Consider the following 15341-nt stretch of genomic DNA (forward strand, 5'->3'; position numbering starts at 1 on the left):
GGGTAGACACAGATGATATGCCACTCACTTCCTCCACTTGGGTAGGTACTTTTTCGAGAGGCAGGGTTCTGCTTCAGGTTTTGGCCTTCCGATATGCATAGGAGGATGCTTTGGTTTTTAGTGTCTAGGATGGTGGCAGATCGCTCAGGTCCACAGAGGACATCTTGCTTGAGTCTGCTTTTCAGCCTATCAGGGTTGTAGGTCTTTTGATGCAGGGATCAGATTCAGAGTGGTTCCTAGACCCAGACCCCCGGCTACTCTCCACTGGGTCTTGGAGGCTCTGGCTCTATGGGGGAGTTCCCATCAGGTGTTTACAGTGGGACCCCGGAGAGTGGGAGTGGATTGACGCAGGGCATCGAGAGAAGAGCATCCCCTTATTTCGTTACACGGTCAGTAATGCCAGGAGATTTCAGCTCAGTAGTAGAGGTTGGAGACCCTCCAGAGTTCCTCATTGGGAGACTTTTGGTATTACTGCGGATCAGCAGAGGTGCTTCTGGAGGAGGCTCTGGAAATCCCACAGGAATAGAAAGATCACTATCTTCTTTTGGCTTTCTATCCATGGAGGGATTGCAGTGAACCTTTGGAGGTCCAGGTTCGGAGCCGACCCTTCATGCCCTCGATGCCTTTCTACTTCGGAGTCTATTCAGCATTGCTTATGGGATTGCAGACAGGCGAGGTTGATTTGGATGGGGGTAGCCAGGATTTTCAGTCACTTTGCCCATTCCCGACTTTTTATGACATGGGGCTCGGTGGCTTGGCTTTCTCTTACAGGACCTCAGGTTTTCTATGAGGGAGTTGACTCCTCTCGGGCCATTTTGGTTCGACGTCATCGGATTGAGTCCTGTTCGTTGGATGTGGTACCACACCTTCCTTTTACAGCTGTACATGCCTCTGTGGATACTTCTTGGGAGATTCTAGCGAGCATAGCAGCCTGGCATATCTGGAGAGCCAGATGCACAGAGGCTATGGAGGGTACTCAGGTTCATCCCTCGCACACATTGGCTAGTATCTGGACAGACATCGTACATACTTTGATGGCCGTATGGACGGGTATGCAGGGGGGCTCCCGTGCAGCCTCAGCTAGGAGGGCTTCTTTCTTCAGGGAATGGAAGGATTCTCCTTTCTTCTCTGAAACTACTACAGGGTTGAGATGGCACTTTCAGCCTCAGCCTTGGTTGTTTTCCACCTCACTCTGAGGGATTTTTTATTTATCCTCATGATTTCATGATGTATTCCGCTTTGAGCTTGCTCTCCCGGGTTTTTTTCTTACTTAATAGAAGTCTTTTTCTTGGGAAAAAAAAAAAAAAAAACCTTCCACCAAGTAAGAGATTTATCAAGACACCAAATAAAAAGGCCATGCTCCTAAATTGATGGTTGTGGTAGAAGAAGATGATAAGCTTTCTTGGTAGTAAGATCCGCAAAAGAGAAAAAAGAATAACCCGGAATGCTTGGCAAAAAGTAGAGCACTGAGTGAGCATGCCTGACAAACAGAGCATCCTAATGACCATGGGCATAAGATAGGCTGAAAGCTTCGACTTTTGTTCAACAATTTGATGGAGCTCTTTCAGGAGGTAACTTCACTGAGTCTTCTAAGATTTGCAATGCAGCCACCTTTCTAAAGGGAATGCATTGCAGTGGTGGACAAATTTGTTGCTTCAAAATAAAGCACCGTCTTCTTGAGTTCAATCGAAACAGATATTCTCAGCCGCTTGGCTACCTACTACATTCGAGGTGGATGTAATGATAGCTTGGCATAACTACCATAACTTGGAAGAGTATAGTAATAAGTTCTGGGAGGCTTTGTTGCCCGTTAGCTCTTATCGGCATGTGCCTTTATTTGAGCAGATTAATAAGTATTGTTGTGGGCTGCCCAGAGAAATTAGAGATTGCTGCACTAAGATTAGAGTGACCAACATGTCACAGCTGATTGAAAATGCAACTAAAGTTGATGCTTTGTTGCTTAGGAAGACTAGTGGCTACAAGAACAGTAAAAATGATAATTTTAAGAAAGCACGAAAGCTAGGGAATGTTTTCAAGGCCCCTTTCTAGAGGGAAGAAGAGTGATAGACCAGGTTCTAACTGGCTGTCACGTGAAGAAAGGAAGGACTTAATGGATGCCAACAAGTTGCTTTCATTGCAAGGAAGAGGGACATGTAGCATGGGAATGTCCAAAGTGCAAATTGAAGGGAAAGCTGATGATAGGGATGAGCAGAAAAGCAAGAAGCCTAAGCCCATTGCAGGATTGCTGCCTAATGTTATTAGTGAGCAGCCAAATGGGGATGCTATAGAGCTATGTAGAGCATGGGGCAGGAAGCCTAAGCCCACTGCAGGGTTGTTGCCTGATGTTATTAGTGAGCAACCAAATGGGGATGCTACAGAGCTGTGCGGAGCATGGGGCAAGGTGAGGGATCATATATCTTTAATCTTCTTTGACCTAGGGGGGGCTCGTGCAAAATTTATTTCTCTTGAGTTAACACGCAAGCTGGGAATCCATGCAGAAGAGATGGGACCCATGAGTAAGGTAGGCTTGGCTTGTCTTGGGTTCAGTAGACTTGTTACCCCTATCATTGGGAAGCTTTGTTTGCATATTCAGAGTATTGTGGACAACGAGGAGTTTTACATTATGCCACTTGAGGGCCGTGATGTCTTGTTGGGAATGCCATGGTGTCATGGAGTTCATGCTATACTAGATGCCGGAAAATCAATCTAATGCATGGAGGGAAGGTGTTTTGGATGTCAAACTTAAGGGGTCAATCCCAGTTGTATCTGCTTCTGCTATTTGCTCAGTAATGAAAAATCATCTTTCTACGTGCTTAGTTTTTGCAAAGGATATTAAGTCCGATGATCCACAAATTGTTTTCTTTAAGCTGGATAAAGACCAGACAGATTTCCTTACTCACTTTCAGGATTTTTCTTCCAACTCTTTGCCAGGTGAACTTCTACATTGAAGGCCTGCGGATCATGGCATTGATGTAATAACAGTAGTAGTCCATCAAACAAACCACCACATAGAGTTAGTGCGGTGCAGCCCAAAAGGAAGAGATCATGAGCCAGGTAAGGGATTTAGTGGAAAAGGGGCTGATTCATCCTAGTTCATCTCCCTACTGTACACTAGTGATGTTAGTCTAGAAGAGTGATGGTTCATGGCCATGTGCATAGACTATCGTGCATTGAGCGAGATAACCATCAAGACCCGACTCCCCATTCCAAGAATTCATGATATCTTGAATTGGTTGGAGGGATTAGTCATTTTCAGCCGTAAAGATATGAAGAATGGGTATCACCAAATACACATTTGGCCGGAGGATGTGTCTCAGACAGCTTTCAGGACCTCCTTTCGATTGTATGAGTTCTTAGTTATGCCATTTGGACTCACGAATGCTCCTGCCACCTTTAACCGAATAATAAATAGAATCTTTTGGGGATAAAGATCTTTTGTGGGCACTTTCTTTGATGATATGATTGATACTCAAAGGATGAGGCAGAGCATAAGGAGCATTTTGGCAATCGAGTTTGCAGAACTTAGGAAGCATAGGTTGGTCATTAAAAGTTCTTTATGCCTGAGATTCACTATTTGGGACACATTGTCTCCAAGGATGGATCCTACTAAGACAAAGGGCATCCACAATTGGCCCTAGTTGAGAAATTTGCATAATGCAGGAAGCTTTTTGGGTCTATGCTCCTACTATAAACCGTTCATACGTCATTTTGCTGAGATTGCTTCACCCCTTTATGCATTGCAGAAAAAGTGAAAGCCTTTTAGATGGGTTGAAGAAGAAATTGCAGCATTTGCAATGCTGAGAGAGAAGCTTACATTGGATCCAATGTTGATCTTGCAAGATCTCTGGAAAGCTTTTGCTATCCAGTGTGATGCATGTGGAAAGAACGGCCTTGGGATAGTTATCATGCAGAATGGACAAGTCATTGCCTATGAGAGTAGAATTTTGCAAGCTGTTGAGAGGAGTTTGGGGATTTATGAGAGAGGGATGTTGGCTGTGATTCATGCTCTTTTTATATGGAAGCATTACTTTCTTGGGGCTGATTTCACTGCATAGACAGATCACTAGTCCTTGAGATATTTCCTTGCTCAGTCTCAGTTGTCCGAGAAGCATATGCATTGGGTGAATTTCTTATCCATGTTTCACTTCCATATAGTGCATGTTGAGGGTAAAAAGAATGTTGTGGCTGATGCATTGTCAAAGAAACCTAAGGAATCATCAGTATCCATTACATACCACCATGGGTTGGATGCAATAAAGGATCAATATGCACATGATGAGAATTTTACAAGGATTTATGATCCGTTGTCTAATGGTCAGTGTCATGCGCATTTTACTCTCAGAGATGGCTTTCTTATGATGCATGGTCACCTTTGTGTCACAAAGCAATTGAGGCCAAAATTTTTGGGTAGGATCGTTAAACGAAAGAGAGAGTGCAAGGTACAGAGAGTCGATAGATGAACAACCGTCACGTCAACTAGTGTTATGAAAAAGAAGTACATAGTACATGTACCTAGATCCTAGGACTAAGTGTCCTAGGTGTCACATAGGACTAAGTGTCCTGTGTGGCATAAAAGGCACAAAATAAACTAAGTGCCTATACCTATGCCTACAAGGCACATACCAGGGCCCATAGGACATCACTAGAACTGAGAGAAGATGGCCTACAAACCCCCCTCCATGATATGGGCTGAAGTATTATGGAAACGTCTCAGAATACCTGGTATTTTCTGATCATGGTGACGCATGTTCATCCAAAAGGATATAACCACCTATGAATGTACAAGGTATGTTAGATCACGTAACAAAGGGAACCAAGTGTAAAGCTTGGCGGAAGACTTCGAACTTGGGACGAGGAAGTGCCTTTGTAAACACATCTGCTATGTTGTCCTCTGTGGAAAGATAGGACAACTCTATGTCTCCTGCTGACAACTGCGCTCAAACATAATAATAATGAACTTCAATGTGCTTGATACGCGCATGAAACACTGGGTTACACACAATGGCTAAGGCACTCTGGCTGTCAGTGTAGACCATAGTGGAGGATGTCTGGCAAATACCAAGATTTGTAAGTACCTGTCGAAGCCAAACACACTCTACTGTAGCGGTGAAAGCTGCCCTATACTCAGCCTCACAGCTAGATGTGGCAACTGTTGGTTGCTTCTTGCTAAGCCAAGAGATACATGAATTGCCAAGCAAAAAACAATTGCCAGTATGTGACACTCTGGTGTCGGAACATCCTGCCTAGTCACTATTCGTGTAAGCATGCATGGTAAGTGAGCCCTGATCACCATAGAAGAGGGTTAAATTCTTGTTATGCTCTAGCCGAGATAGCATGACCTCGGATAGATCGGTGGGCATTTTCTCTTAGATGGCCAACTTTTGTAATAATTAATGTGCGTAATTAAATGGTCAAGAGAAGTAACTGCCAAGGTCCTAGGTGAGGGCGTAATGGCATTGACTAGATAGTTCTAATAGGGCTAGGGCCTAGGTGCATCTAATATGTAAATTGCCAAGGGGCAATTGTTTTAAAAGGGAACTCCAAGAGAGGGGTGAAAAAGGATGCATCTAAGTAAGGGCCTAAAATGTGACATGTGGCCAGGAACTATCTAGGGAGATTGGGGTCTCAAGGATAAGGATGAGGAATAATCAAGAAGAAAGATACGTAATCAGACGAATCCTTCCTTGTGAATTTGGCTGGGTGGATTAATAACTTGCCATCGCCCGTGACTGCGCTAGTGTAGGAATAGATGATTGGAAGCTGTTTGACATTTTGGTATCAGAGCATTAGGCAAGAAAAAGATCAGGGGTGGATCGTTGGCTGCCCGTGAAGCGTTGATGAAGAAACCGACGGAAGTTGGTAGGGACGTCGCGAAAAGCCGTCGCTGACGAGTCGCCTAGTGACGTGCTGAGTCGTGGAATGGCCACCGTGGTCTACGAAGGACTTTAATCAACGGACGGCTAAGCTTAGGACAGCGCAGGTGGTTCGACGGTCGAACGAAAAGTGGGCTGATCGTGACGCGTCAATTGAAATATATTGGCTGGGAATTAGTCGCGAAAGGCGATTAACAGTTGAAGAAGAATAAATCGGTTTGACGGTTGGTAAGGGAAGGAAGTTACAGCCTGTTCAACGAATGAACCGGTTATTCGGTGGAAAATTGTGATTCATGCGGAACGGTGTGAGATAAAGCGGAACGGCTGGACAAGGTAGAGCGCCGCTATGCTTGAATAAAGCGGCAAGTGCGTGCAAATGAGGAGATTTGGCAAATCTTTCCTACAGTGTGGCGTGTACCTTACTTACTTTGCATCCAATTTTGCAAAGATACGAGGCTGCGCACATTCGTGATTTCTTCCTGGGCTTCTCTTGTTTGAGCTCGTGTGGGGCTGGTCTACAAGAAATCAAAGGCTGCTTGCAGAATTGGGGAGACAGCCGTTGCGGAATTCGAGAGAGCACATCGAGTCCGAAGAATCCCAGGGAGCACAGTTTTTATATCGCTTTCCAGTTTTTTGTTGGCAGTTTATATTTTAAAAAAAAAAAAAAAAAACAGAAAAGTAAGAGTGAAAAAAAAAAAAGAAAAAAAAATATATTTCCCTTTCAACAAAATGGAACCAGAAGGGCAGAGTTCAAGGGTGAATCCTAGTGAGTCTAGAGCTCAATCTACACAACAGATGTCACATCACGCAGCACCTACATTGATTGGTAGGATCTCAATATTAGAGGATGCTTTACAGCAGATTATGAACCAGCAGCTTCAGGTGAATGCTGGTCAAAATGAGATTAGGGAGATGGTGCAAGCCTTGTCGGCTAGACCGTCTAGGATTGACAAGGGCAAAGCTCCAGCAGAGCCAGAGCCCAGTGTACATTCCTTAGAGCGCGCTAGGGTCAAAGTGCCCAATATTGCTAATTATAGACCGGAGAAGTACGCTGGTCGGATGACCGAGCGCAGCTCTGATGTGATCGAGGTTTGGTTGCACAAGTGGGAAGAAGCCTTCGCCATTTGTGAGATTAGATCCGATCTAAAGAAGATCCGCGAGGCCACACACCTGTTTATTGAGGCAGCGGATAGATGGTGGATAAAGCAACAGAAGGATCAAGTTGCTCCAACCACCTGGGAAGGGTTCAAAACTGAATTCAAGAAACACTTTCTCCCACCTGATGAAGAATCCCGAGCTTGGGATGCTTATAGAAATCTTCGTCAGAGGAGCTTGTCAGTGGCAGAGTACACTGACAAATTTAGGGAATGTGTTATGAAAATAACAGACCCTCTCCCTATGTCGGTTCAGTTAAAAGACTACATCTATGGACTGAACGACAAGATAAAAATGGAAGTTCGGGCTAAATATGTGACTACATTAGATGAATCTATAGCAGTAGCCCTGAACTATGAGGATGCCAGAGGTAGGTCTGGTGGATTTGTGCAGGTAGGGACTCAGTATGAGCACCCGAGGAAAGGGGGATTTCAGAGGAAATGGGTTTCAAAGACAAGTGTCTCGCAGCCAAGTGGCCAAACCAAGCAGGTGAAGCCGGTTGAGGGACCAACAAAAACAAGTACCACCGTTGGGGTGAAAAGGAAAATAACTCCAATGGCAGCCCGGGCTTGGTCAAAGTCCTCATTGACCCCTGAACAAAAAGAGAAAGCTAGGAAAGAAGGATTGTGCTTCGGCTGCCTTCAGCGACATCAGTGGAAGGATTGTCCACTGAATAAAGATCGTCGCACGACTAATATGATAATATCTGAATGCGACGTAGAAATGCAGGAGAGTCCCAGTGCGGAACATTTGCAGATGCAACTGGCGGGACCTTCTCAGAGGTTAGTACCTTGTTTGTTATGTGTATCTGTTGCTAAGTTAGTGACGAGTGCACCTGATAACATCCTATCTAAGCCCGCAGCAACGGGGTATACAGCCTTCAATGATACGGAGTTAATTAAAATGAAAGGGCAAGTAGCCAGTCATGATGTCATTGTGTTGTTTGACTCAGCGTCAACTCACAATGTGATTAACTCCAAGCTCGTGAAGAGGCTGAAATTAGAGGAGAAAAGGAGACACCACAAATCACTGAACGTCCTAGTTAGAGGCATTCCAGTGGGTGATGCTCAGATGGCAGATGCCAAGGCATTGATCACCAAAATGGGCATCAATCTCACCTTTGAAGGGGTTTCGGTTTCTGAGTTCTAGCTCTCAGACTATTTCAGATAGCATATGTTTTGTACTTGATTTTGCTTGAGCTATTGAGCTCTTTATTTCAGCAAAGTACTAAGCAAGGGTCTTAGCACGCCGTTTGCTCCAGCCCATTGAGGCTTGTATGAGTTTTTCCTTTTGGTGTACTTTGCACTTTGTCCCATAGGCCCGCGAGGCCTCCCACGGACGTTAATACATCTTCCTTCCTTTCTTTTCTCGCTACTTGATGGCAGTGAAGTGCTGTCCTATGGAGCCATTTCTGGCAATGAATTCTGGCTGCTCCAGATATCCACTATCTCCTCTAAAAGCTCTGCATCCAAGTACGCAGAATCCTGTATTCTGACTCTAGAAAATGATACTGTCCTAACCAAATCCTTGATGAGGAGGACAATGGGAACGTAATGTTATCTGCTGAAGTGAAAGTGCAACTTTCTCTGTCCAGAGCCCAGTCACTGATGTAAAACTGGTCAATCCTCAAATGAACAGCCCTGAGTCTACTGTTAGACCAGGAGTATTGGAGACTCAGCCCAAAAATCTGATTCCCATGTAATCAGCATGGGTGTCATATGATTCAGAAAATGGTTGATGGATTAGCAAGCAAACTCATTTCATTCCATGTACCAAAAATATAGCTGTTATAGATGGAACTTCTCTATACATTAAACATGTAATTGTTCATCATAGCATTCCCAACTCTATTGTACTTGACACAAAGATTTGTGCTGCTTTTGATGTATGAGGTTTGTACATGCTGCAGATGAATGTAATTTTCCTATCAACTAGTGATTTGACAAGTACAGGTTCAGATGTTGCACACAATAGAAGCTTCTCGAAGAAAAGCAAAACGCTCCAGAAATCCTAGTGTTATGTCTAGGTTTGTAGTGCATTGTACACATCACAGATATGGGTAATTGAATCATTCAGCACATTTTAACCACTATTATGGTCTTGTGCAGAATTCGTTATTAGCAAGGCTTCAATTCTTATTCTGAAATTTATGGCGTCCGTTGAAACATACAATTGCTTTTATAACTATAGTTTCTTATGAGAAACAAATTTTTGTTGTCACCGGTAGGTGCTATCCCTAAAATGGCTATGGAAGTGCCAAGTACTACAGCTTCAGACACCTGATTCAAACTTCCATTGATGTCACAGTAAGCAACTCCTTTGGGATGTCAATCACAGAAAAATAAATATACACACATCTTGCTTCTATAAATCGACTGAATGTGTAGGAAACGTTTTCGACTGTAAAAGAAGAAGGGACATTGGTTTGACACATATACAATACATGTTTGCCAGAATCATGCAAGATAGAAAGGGCTCATTTTTTGATATTGTAGTTTTCTGACCTTTGTGTTCCTTCTCAAAAGCCGGAACAAAGTCATGCGTGCTGACATGTACCAATTTTCTACCATAGTTCTGCATCCCATTAAGTATAAAACCATTATATGCAGAGTTAGGAATATAAATTACACGCCAGGTCAAATAAGAGCATGACAACCACTGATCTGGTACTCACCATAACTGTAAAGTGAGTCTCATAATCTGTGAAACTGTTCCTCTCCAGAGTATACCTGTGGTTTGAGATCCTTGCCTGCCACCATGACATTTTATATTTAGTACATCACATTTATATAGTTTCAAGAAGTGGAATTTCTTCTTCGCTCTCTTCTCTAATAAATCTAAGAAACAAGGCTCCCTCATGATGTTTTCTACAGTTCTGTACACTCTAAAAGGCCTCCCTCCTAAACGAGGAAATTTGCATTGTGCAAGGGTGCAAATTGAAGGAGATTTTAAGAGATTTGCACCCACCATGGGTGTCAGCAATAGAAAGGAGGAAAATTGCAAAAAAAGAGAAACAAGGAGCCGCGATTTACCAGACTTTCTTTCTTCCTTTTATTGAAGGCTTAAGGAAACAGGATTTGCATCATGCGAGCTACACTTTAAACAAGGTTAACCTCTCCTTGTCAAATGAAGACAGATTGCAGACTAGATATTTTATAATTTATCTCAAATGATAAAACTAAAATGTCGAATTTTCATCATATGTTTCTTTGATTCGAGCCTTAACATCACTACTCCTTGAGTTCGGAGAATGATGTTATGACAGTTCTTCATTGTGCTGAAATTCCGTAATCTCCTAGTTGTAAATGTAGCAGACCATTGTTTCCATGGTTATTCACTATCCATTTCTGGATCATTTATTTATTATTGACAAATTTTGCGCACATGCTTCTTGATTGCATTGTGAGTTTTGTGTGAGTTCACGCTTCAGGTTTTCACACATTGGCAAGAAGTTCAATGCATTGGTCATCTTCAGTTTCAATGATATTACTTTCTATTGTTCTAACCATGAGGTCACACCATTCAGCTATGCTGGTGGCACCTTTCGCAAGCATAGACACAGCTAACCTGCTCAGCCAGTCACCATAGGTAATGCAATGTTGGATGCTATTGCAGCATGAGGTGGATTTTCACAGTGTGGAATTGTTTCAGCCCATAGAGCTTTTTTTAGTTGTACCAGATCACCCTCCACCTAATCTTAGATTATCAACATGAGATACAAGAATAAGATGCTTTCGCACGTTTGCAACATTTTTGTATCCACTCCAGGTTTATACCCTTCAATTAGTTCCTAACACCTTCATCCAGAGACTGGTGTGTTAGGCAATGATGCTTGGTAAGCAAGGTCAAAAAGAGGTTCTTTATTAAAGTTATTTTGTGAGGCGGATGTAATGTCCAAAGCCATTCACTTTTGTAGTGTTTCTTAGATTCTAGAGGATTGCCTTGATCACTCACATGTGCATACATAGTGCACATCAAGACATTGGTTTCAGTTTGGGTGAGGTCTGAGTTGTAGCATGAGTTATTTCCCTAGAAAGCTTAGGATAAAATGCTTATTTTAGCTTTTATTTGTCCGTGGGTAGAGGGGTCAGGGGGCAAAAGTCTAAAAGAAGATTAACTTGTCACATTAATTAAAATACTATTACTCATTTCCTATTTATCTTACCTTGTTTAGGTGTAATTCAAAATTAAATATAAAAAAATGATTTTACCTTTTGATTGCCTTTTCTAGCTTCTCAGTTTTTCGCTCCTCGTCCGTACTTTTCTCAATTCATTTTATCTATTTCTAGCAATTGTGCTTTGTTCTTCACCCTCTTCCTGCTCCTGCCAACATCTTACCACCCGCTCCTAGCTCCAAGGATAGTGATGTTTCGAGCATAGATATCATTCAGTTCTTCAATTGCTGGAATTTGGTAGACCCCTTATGTTACAAGAAGCGTATTGACGTTTGGACTTAAGTCAAAGGGAAAATAGATCTTAGATTAGTAGACTCCTTATTTTGAGTATTTGATATGATGCACGAAAGTTAAAACTAGTTCTCTTTTAAACCTCATCATATAATCAAAGCATTCATTATGTTCAAATGATGTATTGTAGGGGTGAACTAAAAAAGAAAACCAAAACTCTTTGGCACTGCCTTTGAAGGAAACACAGAAAACCTTTGGCAATCACAAATACGGACATAAGTGTGGCTCAAAAAAATCGGCTACCTTTTCTTTGGTAAACGTTATTGGCCTTTAATATAGTATGAAACTAAAATCTTGCTCAGTCGCTTATTTCCTTGAATAAAATGGTGCAATTTGAACTCTAAGCCTTACACATAAGGCTTCAGATGGAAAATTGCATGTCTCTCTAGTAGATTGCCTCATTTGCAAGAACTTATAAAAGTAAAGAGGAATGCAAGAGAGTAGAGAAGCAAGCAAAACACAAAGATGTGTATTTCACAATGCGACATCAACAAATGAAATACAAAGTGAGTTGCCTTATACATGCTAACACTTTAAAAAAGTCAAAGCCAAGGATTAATTAACCTGCATAACCTTACCACTATAATTGGCCCTTCAATTCCCCTCTCAATGTTAGGGGTCAAGCACCTATGGAGACATCTCAATAGTACAAAGTGTATATGAAGTACCATCAGTACAAAAATTCATTCGATGAGGATTTGATTATCTATAGGAGCAACCAAATTTCAAGAGAACAAATAGGAAATGTCCTTTTATTAGCCTATTGAAAATTTGTATGATCTCTCATCCCTTAGCTTAGTCTAAGATGGGCAAAATGTGTCTAATCATGCAAAGCATGAGAAAACCCAAATTTCCTAGTGGGCAAATAACATGCTCATTAGGTTGAGGCTGAACATGCCATCTCCACCTTGCACTGGACTCCAATAAAAGTGGGGAGCCCATCCACTCCTTGAGAATGTGTGGCAGATGGATCTTGGATCCATCCAAAGCCTCTATGCATACAGATCCCTAGATATGCCACGCAGCATGCTGAAATGCTTGCCAAAATCTTCAACAAGTATCCACTAAGGCATGTGCAAGTCTTTGAAGAGAGTGTGGCATGTCATCCAAAGAGCATGATTCAATTAGATGCCGTCAAGATGAAAGAGACGAAGAAGAGTCATGCTTCTCATAAAAGGCCTCGGGCCCTAAAGAGAGAGCCAAACCATAGAGCCCAAAGTCATAAAGAAGGGGGAAGGAGCGAAAGTGCTCAAAAGACTAGCAATCCCCTTCTTGGTAATCCTCATATGTCTGCAATCCCATAGGCCATGCTGAATGGACTCCTCAACCGAAAGGCAACGCGGACAAGTAGGTGCTGTTCTGGACCTAGGGCCAACCATTCAACACTGCAATCCTAGAGGACTTTGTATCCAATAATCAAGTTGATGGCACTATAATCCAAGAGGCTCTTGATGTTAGTGGAGTTAGCAGAAAGGGATATAGTTCGATTTTCCATGCGATATCCTCAACTTTGAAAGATCAAAGGATTAAACGAGTTTTACTACCAAATCCAGCAACCGTGTGGAGGATAAGAGGTCGTTTGAATGAAAGTATAGATGAATTTATTGGGCAATATATCCATATTGAAGAAATATTTCATGGTGGTAAAGGAACCACTGTGTATGATCCTTGGAACAATATATTTGTAGATCTACAACAACTTCAAAGAAGAATGGTCGAGTTTTATGGAATAACATTTGAGGAGTACAAAGGCATTTTGAAATTTGTTATCAAACTGGATGAGTGTGAGATTGTAAAGGAAAAGAAAATGGAAAGAGTTACTATTACATTGATGAATGGAGAAATTGATACATCATTAACTGAAGCGAGTTCGAAGTATTTTAGTGTGCAGTCAGAGAAACACATATGGTGGTTAGGCGTATGATCATTTTTTGTTTTGTACTTGATTTTGGTCATTGTTTTCAAATCTGTTATAGTAAGACTTTTGTTTTGTATAATCTGGCAGGTGAAGACAGAAGACCATGAAACACTAGATTGGGTGTTTCACCACACGGAAATACCAAGAATAATCAAAAGACAAGTGCAAGGCCATATGACCCAAGCCCGGACAAGGCTCAAAAGCAACTTCCAAAAGAATATCCTAGAATATCCTGATCCATGGGCCTAACCTGCCACCAGAATGAACATAAAAAACCAAAGCATCCTTGTCTGAACCTCGTCGAAGTCCTATGACCTATATAGAATGCCTTAAAAAAAGCCGCAAGCCAAGTAGACAAATGGTGAGCCTTGTCATCTGTAACCACCTATTCCAAGGGGATGGCCACATCAATCTGCTTACACTCTCTCTCTCACTCTCTCTCTCTTTTCTCTCACTCTTTTCTCTCACTCTCTCTCTCACTCTGTCTCTCTCACTCTCTCTCTTTTATCTCTCTCTTTCTCTCTCTCTCTCTCTCTCTATTGTACACATATCAATCCCATTTATTGGGACACCTACTCCAAGGAGGAAGATAATGCACAAAAGTACATAACTATACCCATACCTGCAAATGCAAGAAGAAGTATTGCACTCATCCGCACCCGATCACACACTTTGGAGGTAGAGAAAGGTGCTTGGGGAGATGTCTCAAGGGAACAAAGATTTTGCAAGTTATGTGACCAAGAACAAGTAGAGACAGAGGCACATGTCCTCCTTACATGCCCACGATATGCATGCATAAGGAGGGACTTTAACAACATTACAAAGGAACACGACACCCTCGCAAGCTTGCTTTCACATACCCATATAGCCACTCTGGGCAATTTTATTGCCAAGATTCTTCAATATCGGGAATGTTGTATTACTCAATGTATTTCAGAATAGTTGTTTTCCTACCCCTTCCATAAAAGAAGGGAGACACTTGTATTGTGATTTTCATGGGTCCCATGGGTCGGTTTCTCGGCCCCCAGAGGACGGTAATACATTCTTCTTCTTCTTCTTCTCTCTCTCTCTCTCTCTCTACCATCCCCCTCCCTCTTCTCTCTTCCTCCCCTCTCTCTACCACCCTCCCTCTCTCTCTACAATCCCCCTCCCGCTTCTCTCTTCCCCCCCTCTCTCTACCACCCCCCTCCCCCTCTCTGCTCTCCCCCCTCCCCCCCACCCCCCGCCCTCCCGCGGTGGCACTCCTTTCACTTCCTCTAAGGTGACTTAGTATTTAAAATATACACTCATCTGGAAGGTTTTTGAAATCCTTTCAAGAACCCAAACAACAAGCGGGACCTCTCTCCAATCCAAAGCACTGCATATAATGAGAAGCACCAAGAGGTCTTCCATGATCATCAAGTATGTTGCCATTCCACATGACAGGCTGCCTATCTATCCCAAAAAAGAGGGGGGAACTGACACATCCAGAACTGCTAACTCCTAGCCTTTCCACCTTGTCACGGGCACATGCACAAGGATTGTCCTCCCAGCCAACCTAGTAAGCTCTCACTCTCCTGGGAATCGTTACATTCAAGCTCTTGCTTACAAAATTTCCACCAAGCCCCAAAATTCCCTAGATGGATCTAGTATGCCACATGTCTTCATTTTAGGGCCCCTCCTTAATGCATCATTTACCCCTCTCTTTGGATATCATTAAAACCATTTGCCCCTTGGCACATTTCATGCATTTAGGTCCCTTAGCCTTAGATCCACCTAGTCTAGTGCCATGTCACCCTCACCAAGGACCTCGACCTTGATTCCTTTTTTATCATTTACATGAAGCCCAAACAAATATAATACAAACATTGATCCTTTAAAGGAAAATGCCGACTGACCCTTCCGAGGTCATGTTACCTCGACTTGAGCATAACATTCCTTCCCTCTTCA

General features: G+C 42.5%; 1 protein-coding gene across 3 annotated transcripts in view; it reads right to left on the minus strand.

The window, feature by feature from the left end:
• LOC147903119 (tubulin-tyrosine ligase) overlaps positions 1 to 15341 on the minus strand; it is a 192800-nt gene that overhangs the window by 17849 nt on the left and 159610 nt on the right. For all 3 annotated transcript variants that reach the window (XM_087374206.1, XM_087374207.1, XM_087374205.1), the window contains 2 exons: positions 9703 to 9777; positions 9533 to 9602 (listed from right to left, as the gene is read on the minus strand). In XM_087374206.1, coding sequence (XP_087230332.1) covers positions 9533 to 9602; positions 9703 to 9777 — 145 coding nt within the window. The remainder of the gene's footprint in view (positions 1 to 9532; positions 9603 to 9702; positions 9778 to 15341) is intronic.

The sequence above is a fragment of the Dipteris shenzhenensis genome, chromosome 4 (assembly GCF_047967505.1).
Source record: "Dipteris shenzhenensis isolate YYH24624 ecotype China chromosome 4, Dip_SZ_1.0, whole genome shotgun sequence".
NCBI classification, from domain to species: Eukaryota; Viridiplantae; Streptophyta; class Polypodiopsida; order Gleicheniales; family Dipteridaceae; genus Dipteris; species Dipteris shenzhenensis.